The sequence below is a fragment of the Dermacentor albipictus genome, chromosome 4 (assembly GCF_038994185.2).
Source record: "Dermacentor albipictus isolate Rhodes 1998 colony chromosome 4, USDA_Dalb.pri_finalv2, whole genome shotgun sequence".
Taxonomy (NCBI): domain Eukaryota; kingdom Metazoa; phylum Arthropoda; class Arachnida; order Ixodida; family Ixodidae; genus Dermacentor; species Dermacentor albipictus.
Genome location: NC_091824.1, coordinates 33,160,772 through 33,185,603, shown reverse-complemented (window position 1 = coordinate 33,185,603; position 24,832 = coordinate 33,160,772). Strand labels below are relative to the sequence as shown.

The 24,832-nt window shown below is 47.3% G+C and overlaps 1 protein-coding gene across 1 annotated transcript in view; it reads right to left on the bottom strand.

The window, feature by feature from the left end:
* Positions 1–3,829, bottom strand: part of LOC135900132 (macrophage mannose receptor 1-like) — a 117,565-nt gene extending 113,736 nt beyond the window's left edge. The window contains exon 1 of the mRNA XM_065429569.2: positions 3,652–3,829. Coding sequence (XP_065285641.2) covers positions 3,652–3,691 — 40 coding nt within the window. The 5' untranslated portion in view covers positions 3,692–3,829. The remainder of the gene's footprint in view (positions 1–3,651) is intronic.
* Positions 3,830–24,832: the final 21,003 nt, after the last annotated feature.

The following is a 24,832-nucleotide window of genomic DNA, read 5'->3' as shown; positions in this document are numbered from 1 at the left end:
TACCGTAAACTAGACTGCGGCACTGCTACACGTTTTCAGGTGTAGCACTAAAGACGATCACGTTGTTGTGAGGTAACCATACTTGCTTCACGGGTTTAACAATTTATAAACAATAAAAAGTAACCTTTTTTTTGACTGGATATCGAGCGGACGCACGGTAAAGAATACCACTCACCGGTAGGCCTTTTTTTTTCAGATTATCAAGCTTCTGATGAACTTGCTTGACATTATACGGACCTTCCCCCGCCGGCAGACCGGAGTTGAAAGTCTCCACCATAACGTTATCTATGAGCGAGTTGCGTACGTTGAACACAAAGCGGTCAGTTAGTCCTGCCAAATGCGTATAAAGGCGCTCTGCCGTCGCTACAGGCCATTTGATACATTTTCGAGAGGACGTTTCACTGCGAGCCCAGCTGCAGGCGTCGGAGCTGAGGGCCGCCAGTTTGTCAGTTACGGCTTTGAATGAGGTGGCCGACCTTAGCTTGTGAGAACCATGCACGCTGAGCGGAATAAATACGCTTAGGTTTAACGTGTGACCAGGTGCAACTGCAGTTAGCGTACGAAACTTAGCTGCGGTTAGGCTACCCGTGTGACGAGAGTACAACACGCGGCAACGAGCATCAACGCTTGTAATTAGCCGGGCGACAAACAAGAAATTTCAGGTAAGGGCTACCGAGTGGAATCATAACCGTTCATCTACCCGTGTACTTGGCAGATGCAATAGCGTCCCCGTCTATGTCTTCGGAAAAAAATATTCCTGCTCATAATGATGTAGAATCACGCTGTAGTGCTCCACATATACAGGGTGTCCCAGCTAACTTTAGCCAGAGTTTAAAAATACGCAAACGCCGCGGAGCTGGACAGAACAAAGGCAATGTTGTCTGCCGCCGCTTGGAGATACTCATACAATTTTTCATTCCGCCTAATTACATAATTAGTTTAATTAAGTAATCAACTTCTCCAATATTATAATTAGATGAAAAGTGTAAGTGAGGAAATTGCCGAGCGACATGAAGAACTCCCAATACAGCGTTCTGTTGCTCAAAGCCTGCTAGATAAAAGTGTTTTTCCGAGCTTGAAAGAATCCCGCGAATGCACGCAAAGTGCCTCGAGCGGCAAGTCGCGCGGCAATTTCGCGTACATTCTCGGGCTGCTTTCACGCTCGGAAAAACACTTTTTTCACCTTTGTTCACGCTCTTCGTCCCCCTTGCAGCTCACTCTCTTTATCTGTCAGTGGTTTTCAAACGTAACCTACAGCGTTCACCACCCTCTAATAATCGGTACAATGATGCATCGAATTAAATAAACGCTCATACACGCAGATTGACGCGCAGATAAATTAGTGTCATCCCACTAAAATTATCCCTAAGCATGAAAGGACACTCGCCATGCCCGTGACGTCGCCGCAGGACGTTAAATCTTACCTGTAAGTCAGAAACAAATGTTTTAAAAATTTAACAATACGATTGTCACTTCTCACGCGCGACTTACTGGTGGCACGCGAAATTATTTATTTATTTTATTTCATTCCTTAATTATTTACTTAATTTTTATTTGTTTACTTACTTTTATTTAATAAAATGTCGATCCACTCAGAAATCATAATAGGAATGGCATGTGTAATTTAAAGACATAACACGTGAAAGGGTAAATATGTGATTTCACGATAATGGCAGATAATAAGGATAGTTAAACAGTGTGTTAGAAATAAATAAGAATGTTAGGCGGTAATCATGCAAAGCGGTAAACAAAGTAGCAATAAACCATACGGCTCATTTTAGGTATCATTTATTCGCTTCACGTATGATGAACTCCCCTGCGATTACGAAGACATTCTAGATTTCATGACGCATTCACATTGGAATCAGAGCGCTTTGCGTCAATTTCTTCGCATTTACGCGAAACCAGTCGTCATGTTTATACCATTTTATCATTAACTGAAGTACCCGTTAATTGCTTTTGTTACTATCCATTACGCCGTATACGGGTTGAGGTGAAAGTCCCAGCATAGTGAACATTTTACTTTTACCTATTTCACTTTATCGCCGTCCAGCTTAATTCGGGAAACATAAGAAAATCACAGGCGCTGCGCAAAGATGACTAATATTTACGCCCTTTGTTTCCTTTTGCCTTTATTTTACTGAAAGCAATCCTTTCACGAGGTTCATTAATGACAACCCGACACGCGGTCACTGATAACACATGCGATTACGAACGGAAGTAGCTAGATGCGCGGTGATAAATCTAACATGCGCGCATTAGCTGCGAAGAAAGCAGGTACTGAAATGAAACATGCTTTCACGGGCGTCACCGCGAGTGCATAGACGCTTGCAACAATAGATGATGATTGTAATCTGTGAAATTCCAGCTGGCGACAGAATTCGTATTGTTAATTATACAATGACGGCTTCGACACTTTGACCGTTTTGTAGTGTAGCGGAAACCAGGTAATCGGTAATCCACTGCAAGGTTGGAACTCGCCTGCTTAAAATAATCCAGTAAGCTAGGGCCTCAGCACCAACAAATGCCTACTGGAGCTTACCAACGGAAGAAAGAAGGTGATAGGAAAAAATGAAAATATTTGAACAAACAAAAACAAAGTGGGATAGTTGAACGAAAAACGGGATGTAATGTAATCAGGTGCCTTACTAAACGAAAGCGTCACATAAAAGAAAAAGCGAGAGATATATAGTGCATTTGCGTGAACCGGGAAAGTTCGTTTGAATTACTGATAATAGTTTATAACTGCAAGAAAGCTGTGTCAGAGTTATTGAATCGTATGCGAGGTTACACACTGTTTCCTGGTTCACTGTAAACAAATCGGTGTCCTGGCTTCGATCGAACCATGCACTAAAGGTAACTACTGCTATAGCGATAAGTTCTAACCACCTCTGATCGTAACGGCTTTTTGAATGAGCAGATTCTGGCAACCGAAAATAAAAATGGCAGCCTGTAATCACGACAGGGTATGCATCACGTGACGTGCATTTCAGCGGCACCAAAATTTTGACTTAATGGCGGGAATTCAATTTTAAACGGGACACAACGACAGCATGTACTGTTTCAGTGTCCTAGTATTTAGGTGTTACCAGTACTCCCGGGTTAATATGGCATTCATTTCGAAAGACCCAAGCCGTAAATAATCATGACTGATTGTCCGACAGCACAGACTAAATAGAGACGGGAAAAGGACAAACAAACGTCTCTACTTCCGCGTCAATCATTCGTTGAATGATGGATTGATCGGTTGAGTGACTCATTGACTGAGTTTAACACTTGAGAGGAAAATAGAGGCTGCTAAGACATCACGGCTCTTCAACATGCAGGCGAGCATAGCAAATGAGTGTTTTTGAATTACACCGTAATCAAACTGCGACCTCCGTGGCAAGGAATGAAACTGGCGACCTGGTGATCAGCAACGGAACGCCTTATTCATTGACTCGCCTTGGTGGTTAGCTCGTGTTTCATCCTGACCTTTCAACGAGCATTCATAAATTATAACAAAAGAAAAACCCCGCCTTGACGTTTTGCAGGGCGTAATTTTAAACACAGCGATTGTTGGTTTGAGGCGAATATTACAACGCCTTCCGGCGGGGATGCAAAAAAAAAACAAAAAAAACGGGCATGCAAACAGTGCAAATAATCACTCACCAACGAAGCAAAGCGTGATTACAATAAATGCGGCGTTCATAGTGGTTCCTACGGCGAAAAAAGAAACGTGCGCCCAAAGAATTCTTCTGAATCCGCGAAGAACAGCTGCTTGTTTTCCGCGCCGTTCAGGCGGACTGGTCCCACTGTTGAAGCTGGCCGCACAGCTACAGCCTACGGGGCCAGTCGCCCCTGAAGGTATCCAATATCTCTGAGGACAAAGTGATAAGGAAAAACAATAGGCGGACGATACGGGATACAGCTCGTTCGCATTCACTCAGTTTTGATAAGGCAGCCCACAGCGATAAAAGCAGCCACGCGTTCACAGGAATGAAGATTTGGTATGCGTGTCCTTCTACGAAGCGTAGCATGTGACTTGCAAGGCCGCGTGAGCATGAATGAGACGTCAGAGACGTCATGTTCTTTGTATTGGCTTCTTTTTCGATTGATCGCCTGCGGGAATGCTTTCGCTTTTGCTTCAGGTAGCGTACGCAGCGACGCATCACCGGAATGTCGGGCGAACTGCCTGCTGGCTCAACTGAGCCAGCGTGCTCTAGAAATGCTATTCTTGAAAACGATATTGTCTGTAGAGAATTCATTCACGAAATTGTGGCAAAGTTTATGAATTGTATCCAAATACACCACTCCATAATTAAAGCATCTAAGAAAGCGCGAAAGCAGGATCGTAGAATTTTAGGTCTTTTGAAGCGTCGTGAATCAAGATTGTAGAGCACACACTCTTCTCCCAAATCGTGAATTACTTTGAATCTAACTCTTTCTTCTTCAACCCTCGCAGCACGGTTGTAGCAAGATACATTCATCTGAGACATCGCTATTTTTGGAATAGGGTAGTGTGTCATCCAGCGGCGAAAACGTGCCTCTTCTTGCGATGACGGCCGGGGTTGCTGGAGCACGCCGGTCCACTGCAGCGCCACCTGTCACGGCAGCTTCGAGTCATTGGTGGCAAGTAGGAAAAACAATGGTGCAACACAGGGCCTCCGGGATTGGCAGTTATGGCTGTCGCGGAGGTCATGCATGTACGCACGGAACTCGCTAATTGCTTGTTGTTGTTTTGCCTGCCGCATTTGCGCATTATTTAAGTGCACGGGAAGGGCTGGATTTATAAATCTCTGTGCGTGCAAGTTTGTTTGTTTGTTTCTTTTCTCCAGTGAAACCTGGCAACCTCCTACCTGGCTGATGCAGCATGAAACCACCAGGCACAGTGCAGATGCTCCTTCCGAGCTTCTTATCGTCATGTATCTCGAAATACTCAAAACATATGCGTGCTTACCGAACGGAACGAGTAGACGAGTGTTTGTTTGTCTTCTGCAACCGAAACGCTGAGCAGACGATAAGAAACACGATTCATAATCAAGTCGTAAAACCCCAGAATTCGACTAAACGATGCTTAGTATTCGTTGCGCATCACACGAAGAACTGCTGAACATTCTGCAGATGCGGCTCGGCTGTCGTGATAATGCTGGCCTGCGTCGTATTACTATTGGACCGAGAAGTAATGCACCAGGGTTTCCACGGCGAAAAGCGTTTAACAGAAGCTACCCTGATGTCGTGAGATATTCCATATAATTTTTTTACGTTTACAAGGGTCTAACAGTGGCACACTTTGACAAACCTCACACGTGATGCATGTAGAAAGGTAATTAACTACCGCTAACTTGTGTTTGAATTACTATCTACGACCCACTACTCTTAGGAGCAGGCTTCAATATGTGGCTTCATTTAGCAGGCTAAGCTGGCATGATCTTCACTCCCGTGCTGAAGTCGCCATTTGTCCCGGCTGAGAGAACTATGCAACAGATGCGTCAAGGAGGCAAGCTGTAACATTGAGATAGGAATCACATGAGTAGCAACAGGGTAGGAATATAAGTGTTGGGCAAATTGAAATCGATTTATACGTCTAGTTTTTAAAAATTCTGTTGATACTCCAGTGGTATTTTTATTGGGGAATATAATCCTTATTTCTTCATCCCTGCACTTGTCTGTTTTCTTTTGCTTTGTGCATTGTTAAGTGCGTTTTACGTCAGATTTTCTACTAATTCTACGAGTTTACACTGCTGGAGTCTTCAACAAATATTCCCGCAGCTCTAGTGTACGTTCTTATCACTCACACTGTAACTAAGATGTCATCAATAGCTATGACTTTGGGGCCTCCTCATTTACATGAATCCATAAAATACCCTGATGCTTAGAAAGCTTGATTATGAGTAAGAAATAAACAGAAAGACGAGACTAGTTTGCATAATGAAGCAGACGTGTTGCTTTCTGAAATTTATGTGTCGCTAAATATAGACGAAAAAATTACAGCATTCAACTATGTAATAGCAGTTCGTAGCATGGGTTTAGGCTAGACATATTAACTGTAGAATCTCCTACGGAATGTGGAGGAGAATAAAAGCATGCATTTCATCAGCGTAACAAATAAACACTCAAGCAGGGACAGACAGAGGACACAACAACTAGACAAACGACAAATGGTTTACTTCAAGAAAAGGCAAAGTATGTCTACACAAGGAATACCAATCAAAGACATGCAGATATTTCACAGATGCCTGGTGAAAAGAGGCTGCATAAGTTTATTCGGGGATAAGGTCACAGTTTTCACGCCGGCAGAGTCGTCGCATTGTCGTACCCGTAGTACGACCCATAAACCTCTCTTTAAACAGCTTGAGGATGCCATCGAAGAACACGAGTTGCTGCAGAATCTTATGTGCACCCGTACCTTCGGTAATGGTAAGCTACTGAGCACGTACTGGTGGGCGAGTTAATTATGCATGATTACAATGAAGGTGCCAAATAAAACGGACGAAGGAAGGAGACACGACACAACCATGTAGGCGCCTACGTGGTTGTCTCCTGTCTCCTTCCTTCGTCCGTTGTTTTATTTGGCGCCTTCGTTGTAAACAATGGTAAGCTAGATGAACCTCTGCAATTTGCGTTTATTACAGCTGCCCACAGGAAAAGGCATCAGGCAACAATAGTTTACTGCAAAATTTGCACCATTCCCCTTTGTTTCACATCAAGGAACTGCTTTTCTGCATGACACGCTCAACTGCTTGGGCTTGTAGTAGCATTTTCGTATCGCAAATAGTTTCAAGAAAATTCACCCACGATTACGGTACTTCCTAGTGCGAAATATGAGCGCAGCCCTACACGTGTCTTCGTTTAACGACATTTCGGCTGGCGCCGGCAATCTGTCTCGTGCGGCACGTTTCAAACGGAGCGAAGTGTGACGCGACTGCCTCGCTAAAGCGGTCATCGCGAGAGCGAGGGCGTGGGTGACGCGCGAGCGCATTGCACAGCAGCCGCCGCCGACGGACCCACCAGACGATGCGCGCTTCCCTGGCGCCATCTTATGGCCTTCGTCGTCGCCTCAACACGCTTTTCTCTTCGCACTTTCACCTTTTACCATCCACCGCTTTCCGCCTGAGAGAGAGAGAGCGTGTGCGTGTGATTGCGAAGAGGAAGAGGCGCTATTTTCTGCAGCCGTTTAGGAAGCACGACTCAGCGGCTCGGGGAAGGGGAGGGGCACATGGTCCGCTGCACGCTCCTCTCCCCTCTCCTCCGCGCACTTTCATCCCCCGCTGCGCTCCGCGTTCGCTTTCATTTTGTCGCTGGGCTCGTTCGCTCGGTTACGCCGACGCGACCGCTTGCCCCAGAAAAGAGCAGCGCTCTAATAAGATTTCTTCACAGATAGTAGCGATTACACAATGAAACATCGTGTATGTTTGAACAATATTTTGCATTTTCTTCTTTTAAGATTATATCGTTCTTTATAAAGTTTTGTTCAATTGCATGCTACGGTCCTGTTTTTGGAAATTTACATTTTTTGATGAGATAAATCTCGTGAACGAAAGCTGTTTGCATCTGAAGCTGATTTATTCTGCTTTGCGCTCATGTATTGCACCAAATTTGAGGTAAGGTAACCTTGTCTAGGTTACCTCACTTTTTATTTCTTTCCCCTGTTACTGTTCCAGAAGTATATTTAACAATCTGTAGCCTGAAAAACACAAGCCCACGTTTAGATAACATTTGCGCACACCATTTAAATTTAGTTGCCAATATTATTTTTGAACCAATATGTATCATAACTAATCGCATTTTTGAATGCGGCACTTTTCCTCTGTGTCTAAAGAAGGCTAAGTTTATTCCCGTATTTATAAAGGGTGTCAAAGACCTAATTACTAACTACAGGCCAAAATCTATTCTTTCGTCTTTAAGTAAGATTACCGAACATTTACTAGTTCAACGTTTAAATAACTACCTTGAAAAATTTAGTATAATTAATCCCTGTCAGTTCGGCTTCTATTCCGGAAGTTCTACTTGCTTAGCATTGCTCTCTTTAACCGATTTTATTAAGAAATCTATAGATTGAGGTAAATTCGTTGGCTCTGTCTTTTTGAATTTCACCAAAGCTTCTGACGCGATTAATCACAGCATTTTCTTCACTAAACTTGAAGCTTATGGTATTACTGGTCCCGCCTTAACTCTATTAAAAAGCAATTTGTTGGATAGGCAGTACGTGGTTTCTGTAGCGCGTGCCCTTTCTCAAACTAAAATAATTAACTTAGGTGTACCCCAGGGCTCCATTCTCGGTCCATTACTATTTATTATTTACATTATTAACTTACCCAACCTTTTACATTCATCTCACTGCGTTTTATACGCCGATGACACCACCTTATCATTATCAGACACATCGTTAATCTCATTAACATCGAAGTTAAATGCTGCGCTAACTGACGTTATAGAATGGTGCCTCAGTAATTACCTAATTATTAATCCCGAGAAAACTCAATATGTCATATTCAATAGTGGTCACAGGGTCCTAACTTCTCCACTAGCGTTAACACTTGGTGCTCATCAAATTCCAGCCGGTGGCTTAGTTCTGTCCCTCGGTGTTCTCCTGGGCGCTAACCTCAAATTTGACTCCCACGTTAACAATATTAAGAAAAAAACGGCATTTGGCATTCGTGCTCTAATAAAAGCACGAACCTTCTTTTCTCACAAGGTTCTTTTATCACTTTACTTCGCTTTTATTCATAGTCATATTAACTATGGAATTGCTGCCTGGGGCAGCACGTACAATTGCCACCTGTCATCAGTTCACCATTTACAAAATCAAGCCATTCGTATCATTACTAGCAGTCCTCGCCAGTCAAATGCATCCATTTCGCTCCGTCAAAACCTCATTTTAACGACCGTGAACTTGTTTCAATATAATTTACCAATCTTATTTTTCAAGTTACTTAACAACCAATTGCTTTACGAATTTGTTGACCTAAATGATTTACATAACTATAATAGAACTAGATTTGCCTTTAACAGAAATTTTTTACTGCCTCGAGTCCATACCAACTATTAAATTATGGGGTTTAACGTGCCAAAACCACTTTCTGATTATGAGGCACGCCGTAGTGGAGGACTCCTGAAATTTCGACCACCTGGGGATCTTTAACGTGCACCTAAATCTAAGTACACGGGTGTTTTCGCATTTCGCCCCTATCGAAATGCGGCCGCCGTGGCCGGGATTCGATCCCGCGACCTCGTGCTCAGCAGTCCAACACCATAGCCACTGAGAAACCACGGCGGGTTCCGTACCAACTATGGTCAACTAACATCATCTTTTGCTGGCATATCTTTATGGAATCGCTTACCATCAAACATAAAATTCTATGCCTTCAAAAAATCCCTTAAAGAGTTCCTTTTGCCGCAGTGATGCAATTATAGTTCCAAATGTTTTATTTATTATCACTATCTCCTATGTTTTGCTGTTCACAGGCTTGCTGTTGCGTTTAGTCGTTTTGTTCATAAATGCTTCTTTTTATATATTCTCATGTTTTTTATGCCTCTTGAAATTTTGTATATGCATATTTTTAGCACACCTATATTTTTACTTGATGTTCATTTCGGCCTACCGATTATATTTTTCTCTATTTCGTTCTGTTTCTTCTTTACATAATTTAAAGGTTCTGGTATACGCCGATATTATTTTTATTTTTTGTTAGTATTACAGTACATTGCAATCATAAACACTTTTCTGTTGCTGCACTGTAGCTCTTCGTTTCTCTTAGTGTACATTCTATAAACTTTATTTCTGTCCTGCCACCTATGTAATTTTTTTTCTTATAGTTACCCACCGAGGGTCCCGGTTACAGTCTTCGACTTTGGGACCCTCGTCTGTAAAACAAAAATGTAACCGTTTCTTTGTTTGTAATAAATAAACTTGATTTGATTTTAATATTTGAGTGCGAAGGTTTTCTTAGAAACAATATTGTGCTCAAGAGGACCTTTTTTGTAGGTTACGCTAGATATTACTTCAGAAAAATATCTAATGTAACCTAAAAAAAGCGGGCACTCTCCCCATGAGAGGGAAAGAAGCTAAGGCAGTATTTCGTTGGCACCATGTAGGTTTTAACAATTGGGTCTTACTGCAGGAGCGCCGATATTCTTTACTCAGTCTGCTGTGAGACTGTTTACGTAGCTGCCACTAGGCCATGAATTTGGACACCACTTAAAGTGCTCACAACTATGGCAAAATAAAAATTCGGGTCACTTCGATCGTTACGCCTGTAGCTCCATTTTATTGCCATTGCAATTACATGGGCACTCCAGGCGAATTCTCGCTACCGCCGTGATGTTGCATTTTAGAAAAGGTTTTTTTCAATAAAAGATACGAAAACAGTCACGAAGACGGCAAAATTCCACCAGGACGGTAACGTACACAAAGTACGAAGCATTATATTCACAGCACGTTCTCAAGGTAGTGTCCGAGTCCTCACTCACTAATATTTAACCCCATAGACCCACGAAAACGCACAGTTACACATAAACTAATTGTCACTTTACACAAAATGATGTTCAATATAGGACAGTAGCTCAGAGCAGAGCCTCTCCAGATGTGCAAACAGAGTGCGGCAACTGCCTCGCACCGGTTACACCGATAAAAGGCCCCCGCAGCAATTAAAAGTCGCGCGAAGCGGTCACGTGAGCAGCGACCAGTTGTAGTAAAGCGGTTAGCTCCAAGGCCGCGGAAACCAGCATGCACGGCGCTTGAAATTATCCTAGCAACGACGCATTGCAGTAGCACATACTTGTTGGATTCTTGAAGAGGGCGATTGGGACACAGCAAAGATGGGACTATGTGCCCCACCGCTCTCATCTGTCGCGCATTGGAAGCACTTGCCACCCTAGACGCCATATGAACCCGCGTAGACGGCCAGGCAGAAAGGATGCCATTATCGTGCTCCACGACACATTATTGGAACGTGCGCGGCACGCTGGGGAAACTAGAGGAAGCAGTAACACTGACATTGTATTCACAACACGATTTTCGAGGACGTCTAAATCATGACATACCCCTTGTACGTGGCGATAAAATGCCACGGCGGTAGAGTAAAATGCAGGTTAGTTTCACACTTGTGGCCCGCGATTTAAATGTGCGCCTTTTTTGAGTGTCCGACTATAGAGATCCTACACCTAAGTTCTCTCTCTCTCTCTCTCGCACTCCCCATACCGCCCCTCCCCACCCACGCCACCACTCCTCACACATTCCTAAAGCGCCGCCAGATCAATGTTGAGACTTGGCAATTGTTCATCGGTCAGCATTATGCTGCCTTTTTCACTCCTTTTAGATGGCGGTAGTTATCGGCATCTCTTGTAATGTGAAGGACAGTTTTCTCATAGATTCCGCACCCGCGCGATTAACTCGAGATGCGTTCAGTTGTCACCATCTATTCAACCATCACGCGCATAGCTGTTGCTTTTGTTTGTTCAGCTTTCTTTGTTTAGGCTGATCCTGGGACCAGGAGAGAGATGCGGCTGTTAATCAGCTGGTCTGTACTCTCATGGAACGAGTTGCGGCCGGAGAAAATGCCAATTGCGTTTAACTTTTCCCTTTACTTCATTATTTCCTTGAGTTACGGCTCGCCGCGACCCTGGCAGATGCCCGGAACCATACACACGTGATATGGGTTAGATACGGAGGGAAATAAAATAATGTGAAAGAACGTCCATCATGAAACCCTGCAATGACCCTCAAACCCATAAGCAAGATGACTGTCGCACGTTACCTCGTCTGTGTTTCCCTAATTGTACAGCACTTGTCGTGCAAAATTGGCAACTGGAAACAAAAATCGCAAGGAGTTGAAAAATTAAGCGACCTACAAAAGGAGAGAGCCAAGGCAACAACCAAACTGCAAGCAAAAGCGAATAATAAAAAAGTTAACCATTGTTTATGAGAATATTTATGGATCAACATCTTTTTATTTAAAAAGGAAGTAGAGAAAACGCCGCCGGAAGTGGAGAACAATTACTTGTTTTGAATGACGCTCCTACAGTTATCGGTCGAACCGCCTCACGTAGCCACTTCTCTGCTCTCCTTATGTGGGTGTTTTTCTAACCTTTCGCGCTTAGCGCACTACGTCAACAATCGCAGAATCCTGCGCTCTACGTGGCAGTGTGGGACTGGCGGCCACACAGCGTTACGCTATTCGCGGAACTGTCAAAACTGATCAACAAGGCGAAAATAACTGATATTCGAAACTATAACATGAGAAAGACTGAAGGAGCCGTAAAATATGAACGCAGCCTGAAATCAGTAAAAACGAAACCTGGCATAGCACAAACCATGATGTACGCACTAAAAGATAAGAAGGATAATATCATCAGCAATCTCGAAGATATAGTAAAAGTAGCGGAAAAATTCTAAGCTGACTTGTATACAGTACCCAGAGGAGTCACGATACCTCACTTAGAAACAGTAATGAACAGGATACAGAAACTTTCCTATAACTAGCGATGAGGTTAGAGGGGTCCTGCAAGACATGGAACGATTAAGAGCGGGAGGAGAAGGTGGAATAACAGTCGATTTAATCAAAGATGGAGGAGACATAATGCTTGGAAAGCTGGCGGCTCTTTATACGAAGTGTCTATCGACTGCAAAGGTCCCAGAAAACTGGAAGAATGCAGACATTATACTAATCCACAAAAAAGGAGACGTTAAAGAATTGAAAAATTATAGGACCATTAGCTTGCTCCCCGTATTATATAAAATATTTACCAAAATCTCCCATAGAATAAGGGCAACACTGGATTTTGTCAACCAAGGGAACAGGTTGGCTTCAGGAAGAGATACTTTACAATGGATCAGATCCATGTTGTCGATCAGGTTATCGCGAAATCTGCAGAGTACAATAAGCCTCTCCATGTGGCTTATATAGATTACGAAAATGCTCAGTAGAGACACCAGCAGTCATAGAGGCACTACGTAATCAAGGAGTACAGAACGCTTACGTAAAAAGCATGGAAAATCTTGCTACATGCGTGTGGTATTGGTTTGTTTGAACGAGGCGCGTGGGCGCCATCACTCCAGAAAAGAGGAGGAAGAATGAACTCGGCTCGCGCTGTGAATCTAACCGGTCGGCGTTGCAACCATTGTTGTAAATATAATCCGTAAATAGTTTCTCGTCTTACTGACTCGTCCTTCGCGTAAGAATATCTACAGAGGTTCTACAGCTACCTTAATTCTACGCAAGCTGCGAGATACCTATAGAGAAAGGGGTCAGACAGGGAGACACAATTTCTCCAAAGCTATTCCCTGCGTGCTTAGAAGAATTCAAGCTAATAAAATGGGAAGGCTTAGGAGTAAAGATCGGCGCAAATATCTCAGCAACCTTCGGTTTGCTGATGACATTGTTCTATTCAACAGCAATGCAGACGAGTTAAAACAAATGATTAGAGACCTTAACAGAGAGAGTGTAAGAGTGGGGTTGAATATTAATATGCAGAAGATGAAGATAATGATAAATAGCTGAGCAAAGGAACAAGAGATCAGGATCGCAGGTTGGCCACTAGAGACTGTGAAGGAGTATGTTTACCTGGGTCAATTAATCACAGGGAACCCTGATCGTGAGAAGGTAATTCACAGAAGTATAAGAATAGGTTGGATCCCATACGGCAGACATTGCCAGCTCCTGACTGGAAGCTTACCATTATTATTGAAAAGTAAGGTGTGCAATCAGTGCATTTTGCCAGTGCTGACATATGAGGCAGAGACTTGAGAGCAAGTTAAGGACCGCGCAAAGAGCGATCGAACGAAGATTGCTAAGCATAACGTTAAGAGAGAGAAAGAGAGTGGTTTGGATCAGAGAGCGAACGGGTACAGACGATATTCTAATTGACATCAAGAGGAAAAAATGTAGCTGGGCAGGTCATGTAATGCGCCGGTTAGATAACCGTTGGACCATTAGGGTTACAGAATGAGTACCAAGAGAAGGGAAACGCAGTCGAGGACGACAAAACAATAGGTGGAGCGATGAAATTAGGAAATTCGCGGGCGCTAGTTGGAATCGCGGTTGGCGCAGGACAGGGCTGATGGGAGATCGCAGGGAGAGGCCTTCGTCCTGCAGTGGACATAAAACAGGCTGCTGATTATTATTATTATTATTATTATTATTATTATTATTATTATTATTATTATTATTATTATTATTATTATTATTATTATTATTATTATTATTATTGTGGAGGTGGTGCCCCCCCCCGAAAAAATATCCTGGGTACGTGCCTGTCCCCACGTGTAGGGTAGCAAACTGGACTCAGTCTGGTTAACCTCCCTGCCTTTCCTTCTTCCGTTCTCTCTCTCTCTCTCTTTTAGCATGCAACAAATTTTTGTGCAAAGGAAATAGCAGGCGAGTTTACGCGTGGGACACTGATCAAGCTGTAGCAGACAGAGTACAAATCGCAGAGCAAGTAGCCGGTAACGGACAGACGGCGATGGGAACGCGAACACACAGCGAGAGCGTGGTTGCCCAAGCGCCGCGCGTCAGAGCAGTTCTGTACTGCCCGACCAGACGAAGGAACCAAGAAGGGACTGCAACGACCTAGTCAACCGTAATGGCTGCTGTACAACAGGACAAAGGTACCCCACTCGGCCGCACAATTCAAACTGTGCTAAGTACATCCTTTCTAATAACGGTAAATAAGACGCATTGAACATCCTGAATACTTCGCTCATAGAGAAAGGAATACAGCAATAGCGGACACTCCCATAGAGCCCAGCGGCCCAATTGACTGCTGCGCACCAAGCCGTCGGCGTTGATACCTGAACCACACTTCCGGTATCGGTTTTGTGCGCGCCTGTTTTGAATACTAGCTGGTACGCGTCTCACCGGCAACGCTGTTCTTTTTTTTTTCTTTTCTGCAACTCAACCACGCGCGGCCTTCGTGCGAGATCGTTTTATTATTAAGTAAAATTGATTGCGAACGATCGTTACAAGCCTCAATCGAATACGTGCGACGTGCAATTTCATAAACAAGGAAGACGCCTTGTGAAATAAGGAAACGTTTCTTTTATTCTACATAAAAGCTCATTGCGGGCTTTTTGTGATTTCATCCAAAATGGTGGCGCCAGGTAAACAGCATTAGTTCCCGTAGGAAGCTACGACGTCAGCTGAAAAAAAATTAAGTTACAAGCAAGTGTCATTTTGGTATTAACATGGAAGAGTAATGTGTGTAGAGGCGAAGAGTGCGAAAGTGGTGAATGGGCGACATTACAAACAAAAGCAGTTCGCATTTACACATGGCGTAGAAAATACCCGACTCATCCCAAACAATACCGTACATACCACGAAAACGTTCTACTTCCAAGCATTCCCCTCTTCCCGGGCCTCACTTCCTGCACTTTAATAGCACGAATACACGGGCTACTGCGCGTTCCCGGAACTTGGCTACAACCGACGCGATAGTATCCTACGAACACAGAGAGGTGGCCACAACAGGTTCTCTACCAGAGCAAGCTGGACGCTCGCAGAATTCCTTCTACTCGCACTGAACACAAATGGGGGTGCTATTCAGAAGACAGAATTTGAGAGTTATATAGTTCCTGGCGTTTGAGCTTCTTGGCGTTATCTTTCGTGCGTTCTGCCGGCGCAAGCAACACACTCCCGTGTTATCACTAAGGTTTAAGTTGTTGCGGGGCCACAAAAATTGTCAACTTCTCGCAGCAAGATTTAATACACACCTAACTAATTTTGTCACCATGGCCGAGCTGCTTTTCGCTGCGTCACAACAGGTGCGGCGAGTGTGCTTCAAAATTATACCCAAATGCACTGAAATCAGTTACAATGATGTTGGGGGTCAGAGAAAGTGTCACGAACTTCTTCCAGTAAGATTCAGTAAACGAGAAAGAAACTGCGCTACACAGCCGAGCTGCTTTTCACTAACTGCGTCACAAGGCCGGGCGCAGTCACTGCGCTTGAAAATTACCGCAATAAGTAATGAAATTAGTTACAATAATATTAGCGGTCAGAAAAAGCGCTAAAACTTGTCGCAGTAACATTCAGTACACGCGAAACTGCGTCACAGTACCTTGTGCGACTAGCGTGCCCATAAACTACTGAAAATATTGGAGTTCATAGATGGGCGCGCGCGCCGTGCCCCAGCAGCCGGGCAAGAACAACCACTGAAAAGAGCGCGTGTCAACGCCCGGCAACCTCCCTGCCGTGGCCGGACGCAACCTACGCCCGGCGTTCTTCGGACGTGCCTCGCATGGGCTCCGCGATTTCTTCTCCTGGCTTTGGCATCTCGCCCGGAATATCCTCCAGTTTCTGCTGCCGAGCACGCGAAGGTGTAAGGACCTTCCTGACACCTCATTTGCCCGGACCCGGTGACCACCGTTTCACCAGAGCCACATCTTTGACCAACCACGGGGCCACCGAGGTAAGCCCAACGCTCGGCGCAACGCCACCTCGCCCGCAGCGCGCAGCTGCGCCTAGCGTCACACCGGCGTCCGCTGCGCCGGCACTCGCTCCCGTTGCCTCGAAGTCGCCGATATGAAAAGTATAGTCGACGGTACACTCATCTCCCAACAACAATTTGATGACGACCCCCGCTGGACCCGAATGCTCCAAGCCCACCGAGTGGCCCATCCAAAGGAAGCCGTTTCAGCCACGAACGCCCACCTCAAGACCGCCATGGCAACTCCGCCATCAATGAAGACTCACCGCCTAAGCCGCCACGTCCCGCTGCCTCGACTCCCAGCGGAAGACTACAAGATCGTCTTCCGCCCTGGAGGTGGCCTCGACCTCCGTACAACCACCAATGGGGCCCTCCTTGCCTCACTCTGTTCTAGCACCAGCGTAGAGTACGCCGCCGCCCGTGGCGATGGCCGCGTACGCATAAACCCATACAACTACTCTTTCACCGTCAGTACGCCCTCGGAACAACGCACCCGGCAGTACGTGCCTACCTCTGAGTTGCGTCTCGCCACTCAGCTGTACCCACTTCGCGCTTATGTGGCCGCACCTGACAACGCCCTCCGCGGCATAATCTACAACGCCGTGGACAATCAAAACCAAGAGGAGATAATCGAGGACCTGCAGGCTATGAATCCCAGCAGCACTTACGCCATCGCCGACGCAAGGCAGATGGGTCGCACCCGGTCCATCCTTATCACTTTCGTCGGCACGAAAGAACTCCCTCGCACCGTGGTGTTCAACTGCGGCATGTTCATCTGTCACCCCTTCCGCCCCAAGGCTGAAGCTTGTGTCAATTGTTGGAGCCATGGTCACCGCTCCGACGTGCGTACCAAGCCCAGGTCCGGACGCTGCCCACGCGGCTCGGGACCCCCCTGACTGCACTCCTAAATGCATCTTGTGCAGCGGCACACATGTCACGGGATCCCGCCCGTGTAAGCTCCGCTTCGAACGGGGAGGTCCCTCTCCACTCACATCCAGTACCAAGTCAACGTCATCCAACTCAGCGCAGTCAGCACCATCCGCCAAGGACTCCCGTTCATCCCGTCCCCGTGAACGATCCAGCTCCCGATTAAGCCAGGACCGCAGCCCCCGCCACCGCTCCGTCTCATTTCCACTGCTACCGGGGCAAGACACCCCATCAACTGCTTCCCAGGTGAGCTGGCGATCACAGCCTCCCACACTCGACCCCGAAAAAGAGGAGCTAAAAGCTCAAATCACAGCCCAGAGCAACGAGATTGCCCTACTAAAAGAACAGCTGCAAGCGCTGCTCGCGCGCCCCCACATCCCCACCTCTTCCCCTCAGCAAACCTCACACTCTATCGCTCTCTCGCCCCCACCGCCACCTCCTCCCGCCCCTATGTCCGCCTCCTCTTCGGCCGCGTCTTCTCGTGCCGCCTCCCCCTCCCGCAGCCCTCCACATAAGAGGCGCTCCTCTACCGAACCTGCCCCCACCCCGGAGATGGAGGCTGTCATCCGCCACACGGCCTCGTTCCTCGAGGCACATGAACGACGCCTCATGGCCGCCATTACAGCTCTGCGTACGGACACGCAGACATGGATGGCTCAAATTAACAACCACGTGGCCAAAATTGAGGCCCGCCAGAGTTCCCTCGAGGCCGATCTTGCCCAGATGACCGTTAATGTCGCATCCCTCCTCCCCTCATCCTCATCTCCCAAGCACCCTGCACCTGCAGTGGCACCCCGGCCTCAAGATGGCCAGACACCCCCCACGCCTTAATTTCTGGCAGTGGAACTGCCGCGGCTTCCGTGCAAAGCGGAACACGCTGCAGCTCCACCTCCAGAACATCCCTCCCTCCGACCTCCCCGCTATCATCGCCCTTCAAGAAACCTTCTCCCCAGTAAAACTGCGTGACTACACAGCTTGCCACCCTGCTTCCCTTTCCCCTCCGAACGTTGTCACGCTAGTTCATCACGCCTACATGGCAATCGAGCATCCGCTCGACGTTCCGGAGTGCACTCACCTCTTCTTGGAACTCCTTCCCCGGCGGCGGCAAGATGCCAGCCTTTTTGTCCTTAATGTATACAGCCCTCCCCGCACAACTGCAGCTCCCCTCCTCCTCCTTCTCCGCAACGCCATCTCACGGGTGAGCCGGAACGCGCTCCTAATTCTTGGGGATTTCAACGCTCATCACGTGAGTTGGGGCTACCCCAAGAACTGCAGGAAGGGCCTGGCGCTATGGACCTTCGTGCAGAACGAATAGTTGACAGTCCTTAAGGATTTCTGGGAAGCCACCCGCATTGGCTCCAGCGTACAACGGAACACTAATCCGGATCTTTCCATCTGCAAAAATATCCCGGACGCGGTGTGGGCGAACACCCGGGTCTCTCTCGGTAGCGACTACTATATCCTGTCCCTCTCTTTCTCCTTTCCCACCCTATCTGCCTCCCGCAAGCGCCTGGTACAGGTGGTGGACTGGGATCGCTTCCGCCACTCGCGGCAGCAGGCTTCCACCTCCATCTCAGACCTTTCTCAGTGGACCACCACCTTGCTTCAGGATGTTTCCTCTGCCACCTCCACCGTCCCCACCCCTCCTCACTCCTACACGGCTGATAGTCGCCTCCTGCACCTCTGGGAGGCGTATCACTCCCTGCACCGCCGTTGGCTTTCCCAGAAACACAACCGCTCGCTGCGACTCCGCCTTGCTCGCCTGGCAATGGACATGGAGGAGCACTGCTCTTCTCTCGCCGCACAGCAGTGGGGCCAGACCTGCGAGCGAATGGCTGGTAGCCTCGGGCTGAGGGATACGTGGGCTCTCCTGCGTGTCCTTGACCCGTCGCACTCCAAGGCCACGCACCGCAGGGACGTGACACGCCTCCTTCACTCGTCTCCACTCTCTGATTCCGACTTTCTTCTTTCTCTTCGTGATCGCTATCTCTGCACCAACCCCCCTTCCTCTCTCCCTTCCTACACTGGCAACCCTAATTCTGCGCTCGACGCAGATATCACCCTCGGCGAGGTTCGTGCCGCGTTGCATAAAATCCGTACCACTTCCACACCGGGGGCCGACCAAATCTCTAACAAGGCCCTCCGTAATCTGGATACCCCGTCCCTCGAGGCCATCACTGACCTCTTTAATAGACATTGGCATGAAAGCACTCTACCTTGCGAGTGGACCCACGCTAAGGTAACTTTCATCCCCAAACCTGGCAAACCAATAGACATCCAAAATCTCCGCCCCATTTCCCTCACCTCTTGTCTCGGTAAGCTCATGGAGCACGTTGTTCTCGACCGCTTGCAGAACTTTCTAGACGACAACCACCTTTTCCCCGATTCTATGTTCGGCTTTCGCCCCTCCCTCTCTACCCATGACGTCATTCTCCAGCTCTCCGAAGAGGTTCTTCACCCTCTTCACGCCAAGCGCACTCGTGCGGTCTTGGCACTGGACATGACGAAAGCATTTGACAACGTCCTCCATTCCGCCATCCTAGATGCTCTTTCCACCCTTAACGTTGGTCATCGTATCGACGGTTATATCACGGCTTTCCTTGCCTGTCGCATGGCTGAGATCTCATTCGGCCCTCTCTCCTCTCCAAATTTCACTCTTGGAAATCGGGGCACCCCCCAGGGTTCTGTCCTCTCCCCCTTCTCTTCAACATCACTCTTTTCCCCATGGCACGCGCTCTCGCTAACATTCCTAACCTGTCCCATGCTTTCTACGCCGATGATATCACCCTCTGGGTGACCACCGGAAATTTTGGAGAGATGGAGCCTGTCCTCCAGGCGGGCGCGGATGCGGTTGCCGGTCATGCTCGCGCAGTCGGGCTGGCCTGCTCCCCGTCAAAGTCGGAGCTTCTGCTCCTCCCGGCTCGAGGCACGGCCGCTTCCTCATCTCCTACCCTTAGCATCATTATCGACGCACACCCCGTCCTTTCTGTCTCCTGCCTCCGCATACTGGGTCTCCTTCTCCAATCCAATGGCAAACACACTGCCGTCCTTTCCCGCCTAACTACCCCTGTACACCAGACCATCCGACTTATTCGGCGTGTCGCTAACCGGCACCACGGCATGCGTGAGCATGACCTCCGCCGTCTTATCCAGGCCTTCGTTCTCAGCCGCTTTGTCTACTCCCTCCCCTATTTCTTTCTCTCTCGCACCGAGGAAGACAAGGTGAACTGTCTCATCCGCCAAGCTTACAAGTCAGCCCTTGCGCTCCCCACCTAGACCCCCACTTCTCGTCTGCTGGCAATGGGCGTCCACAATACTCTTTCAGAGTTTGTGGAGGCCCATCGCACGGCACAACTCGACCGCCTTTCTCGCACCCCCTCTGGTAGAGCCCTTCTCTCTTCCCTCCGCTTGACCCCTGTGTCCCATGCCTGTGCAACCCACCCCTTACCCTCCTCTGTATCCTCCATGCTCAATGTGAACCCTCTTCCGAGGAACATGCACCCTGAGCATCACGCCGCCCGCCGCTCTGCCCGCGCCTCCACCCTCTGGCGCCAGTATGGCTCACAATCTAATGCTGTGTATGTCGATGCGGCGCCATACAATTCCCACCCCACCTACGCCCTTGCAGCCACTTCCCATACACTTGCTCCCCTGACCATTGCCACTATACCTGCCCCCACCTCCACTGCCGCCGAGGAAGCAGCTATTGCACTCGCCATTGCCACTACCCCGGCCCGTTTCATATTCAGCGACTCCAAAGCTGCAGTCCACAACTTTGCGAAGGGTAGCATCTCCTCCTCTGCGTTCAGCATCCTTGAGCACTCCCCTCCCCTTTCTCGTCGTATCCAACTCATCTGGGTTCCGGCTCACGCGGGGCACCCTGGCAACGAGGCGGCAAATTCCATCGCTCGCGCGATGACAAACCGAGCTGGCCCCATCCACTCCGGGATGGACACGCGTGACTCCCTCCTCACCTTCCATGACATTACCCTTCATTACCGCAACTCTCGCCTAGCCCTCCCTCCCCCTCACAAATCCCTCTCTAAGCTCAACAGAGCACGTGGCGCCATTTACAGGCCCACACTTTTCTCTCTCCTGCCCGGCTTGCCCTTATTCACCCCGGGGCCTTCTCACCCGAATGCACGCTCTGCAGACACCCACGAGCAGACTATGCTCATATTCTCTATTCATGCCCAAAACACTCTCCCCCTGCCTCTTGGCATGTATCTAGTCCGCAGCTGTGGGAGGCTGCTTTGGCCAGCTCGGAGCCGGATGTCCAGCTACGGCTAACGATCTGGGCAGCGGAAGTCGCCGCCAGGCGTGATCTGGTGGCCACGACCGGCAGCCTGAAGGCCACCCACGGAACGGCGGCGTCTTAATTTTCTTTTCTTTTTTTGGCCTTCATTAAATAAAGTTTATACCACCTACCACCATAGATAGCGTCGCAAATATCACCCAGTCATCATCATCATCATCATCATCATCATCATCATCATCATCAGCCTGGTCACGCCCACTGCATGGCAAAGGCCTCTCCCATATTTCTCCAACAACCCCGGTCATGTACTAATTGTGGCCATGCCGTCCCTGCAAACTTCTTAATCTCATCCGCCCACCTAACTTTCTCCCGCCCCCTGCTACGCTTCCCTTCCCTTGGAATCCAGTCCGTAACCCTTAATGACCATCGGTTATCTTCCCTCCTCATTACATGTCCTGCCCATGCCCATTTCTTTTTCTTGATTTCAACTAAGATGTCATTAACTCGCGTTTGTTCCCTCACCCAATCTGCTCTTTTCTTATCCCTTGACGTTACACCTATCATTCTTCTTTCCATAGCTCGTTGCGTCGTCCTCAATTTGAGTAGAACCCTTTTTGTAAGCCTCCAGTTTTCTGCCCCGTAGGTGAGTACTGGTAAGACACAGCTATTATACACTTTTCTCTTGAGGGATAAAGGCAACCTGCTGTTCATGATCTGAGAATGCCTGCCAAACGCACCCCAGCCCATTCTTATTCTTCTGATTATTTCCGTCTCATGATCTGGATCCGCAGTCACTACCTGCCCTAAGTAGATGTATTCCCTGACGACTTCCAGTGCCTCGCTGCCTATTGTAAATTGCTGTTCTCTTCCGAGACTGTTAAACATTACTTTAGTTTTCTGCAGATTAATTTTTAGACCCACTCTTCTGCTTTGCCTCTCGAGGTCAGTGAGCATGCATTGCAGTTGGTCCCCTGAGTTACTAAGCAAGGCAATATCATCAGCGAATCGCAAGTTACTAAGGTATTCTCCATTAACTTTTATCCCCATTTCTTCCCAATCCAGGTCTCTGAATACCTCCTGTAAACTCGCTGTGAATAGCATTGGAGAGATCGTATCTCCCTGCCTGACGCCTTTCTTTATTGGGATTTTGTTGCTTTCTTTATGGAGGACTACGGTGGCTGTGGAGCCGCTATAGATATCTTTCAGTATTTTTACATACGGCTCGTCTACACACTGATTCCGTAATGCCTGCATGACTGCTGAGGTTTCGACTGAATCAAACGCTTTTTCATAATCAATGAAAGCTATATATAAGGGTTGGTTATATTCCGCACATTTCTCTATAACCTGATTGATAGTGTGAATATGGTCTATTGTTGAGTAGCCTTTACGGAATCCTGCCTGGTCCTTTGGTTGACAGAAGTCTAAGGTGTTCCTGATTCTATTTGCGATTACCTTAGTAAATACTTTGTACGCAACAGACAGCAAGCTTATCGGTCTATAATTTTTCAAGTCTTTGGCGTCCCCTTTCTTATGGATTAGGATTATGTTAGCGTTTTTCCAAGATTCCGGTACGCTCGACGTTACGAGGCATTGCGTATACAGGGTGGCCAGTTTCTGTAGAACAATTTGCCCACCATTCTTCAACAAATCTGCTGTTACCTGATCCTCCCCAGCTGCCTTCCCCCTTTGCATATCTCCCAATGCTTTCTTTACTTTTTCCGGCGTTACCTGTGGGGTTTCGAATTCGTCTAGAATATTTTCTTTTCCATTATCGTCGTGGGTGCCACTGGTACTGTATAAATCTCTATAGAACTCCTCAGCCACTTCAACTATCTCATCCATATTAGTAATGATATTGCCGGCTTTGTCTCTTAACGTATACATCTGATTCTTGCCAATTCCCAGTTTCTTCTTCACTGTTTTTAGGCTTCTTCCAGTACTACACCCAGTATCACCCAGTACTACATATTAATTAAGATTAAGTGCGCCTCGACGGAGACGCTGTTTTTCGTTAACTGCGTAGCAAGTCTAACCTATAGGTGCCGTGCCGTAAGCCTAATTGCTTGAAATGTGTCGCAGACTGTCGAACAAAATTTCTCACCTTGCCGTACAGTCCAATAGTGCAGTGGTGCCATGTCGAAGTTCAGATGGAGCACGAGAATGCGCCGGGAGCCCACCAAAACCAGGCGAAATTCAAGAATAGAAAAAACAGGCAGACGGTTGATCGAACAAGCCAACGCTCAGATGCACGGCCGGTCTTTCTCGCTTCGGTGGTGTGTTTGACGAATGACGCATGCATCTGGCTCGTCATTCGCCGATTCTCCAGTCGCTAGGCAACGGAAGCAAGCCGCAAAGTTTAATTTATACGCAGATATTTTACTTTTGCCAAGAAAAAATAAAAAAAACACTTTCTGTTAATCTCATTTCAAATTCTTTTTTTTTTTCGATGCTCGCGGCAGCAAACGGTCGGCGTTAATACTATACCGTGATGTATTTCCTGATGCCACTTTTCGCCGAGTGTCCTCTCTTGTTATATTTATTTCTCTATGATTTCGCCTTCATCTTCAAGAATTAAGAGCCACACAGAGTCCCAAATGCCATGATAGGTGTAAGCAAGGCTCAAAATATGAATAGAATAGCTCTTATCTTATGACGAAACCGAGACAAACCAGATCATGGATTTTATGTAGAAGTTCAGTTTTCGTGACTGCCATGCCCTTCGTGCCAACGTACACGACCTTAATGGCGTACCTGGAGAGAGTTTAATTTTGCGCACAAAATATTCATAAAATTTTGCAGTGACCTTTGGTCACTTTCGCTGCCATGAAGCAACTTACGCGAGCGCGCAAGCCTTTAATCTTAAAAAGGTAAAAAAAAATAATTGCCTCAAAGTTACTTTAATCGAATAGCTTCGAATTTGAACCTGAATTGATGGTCGCAATGTTCTCATACTCGCGGACAACTTTCTGTGGCAATGAAGGAAAAAATGGCTGTGGCTTAGCTAAGGTTAAGCCCAGGATGCGAAGCATACAAGCCTTTATTTTAACGCGACAGCGTTAAGGAGCTCGTGTCGCAGAAAAGCCGGTGTCGTCGGCGTCGGCTCAGGCGTGCGGCGCTTGCTCAGGCGCACATTTCGTTGTCGCGCCGAACGCTGCGTTGCTCGACGCTCACCGCGTCCGATGCGGGGCGCGTAGTCGCTGCGCCGTAGCAAAGCCACCTAGAAACAGTCTCTGTAGCACG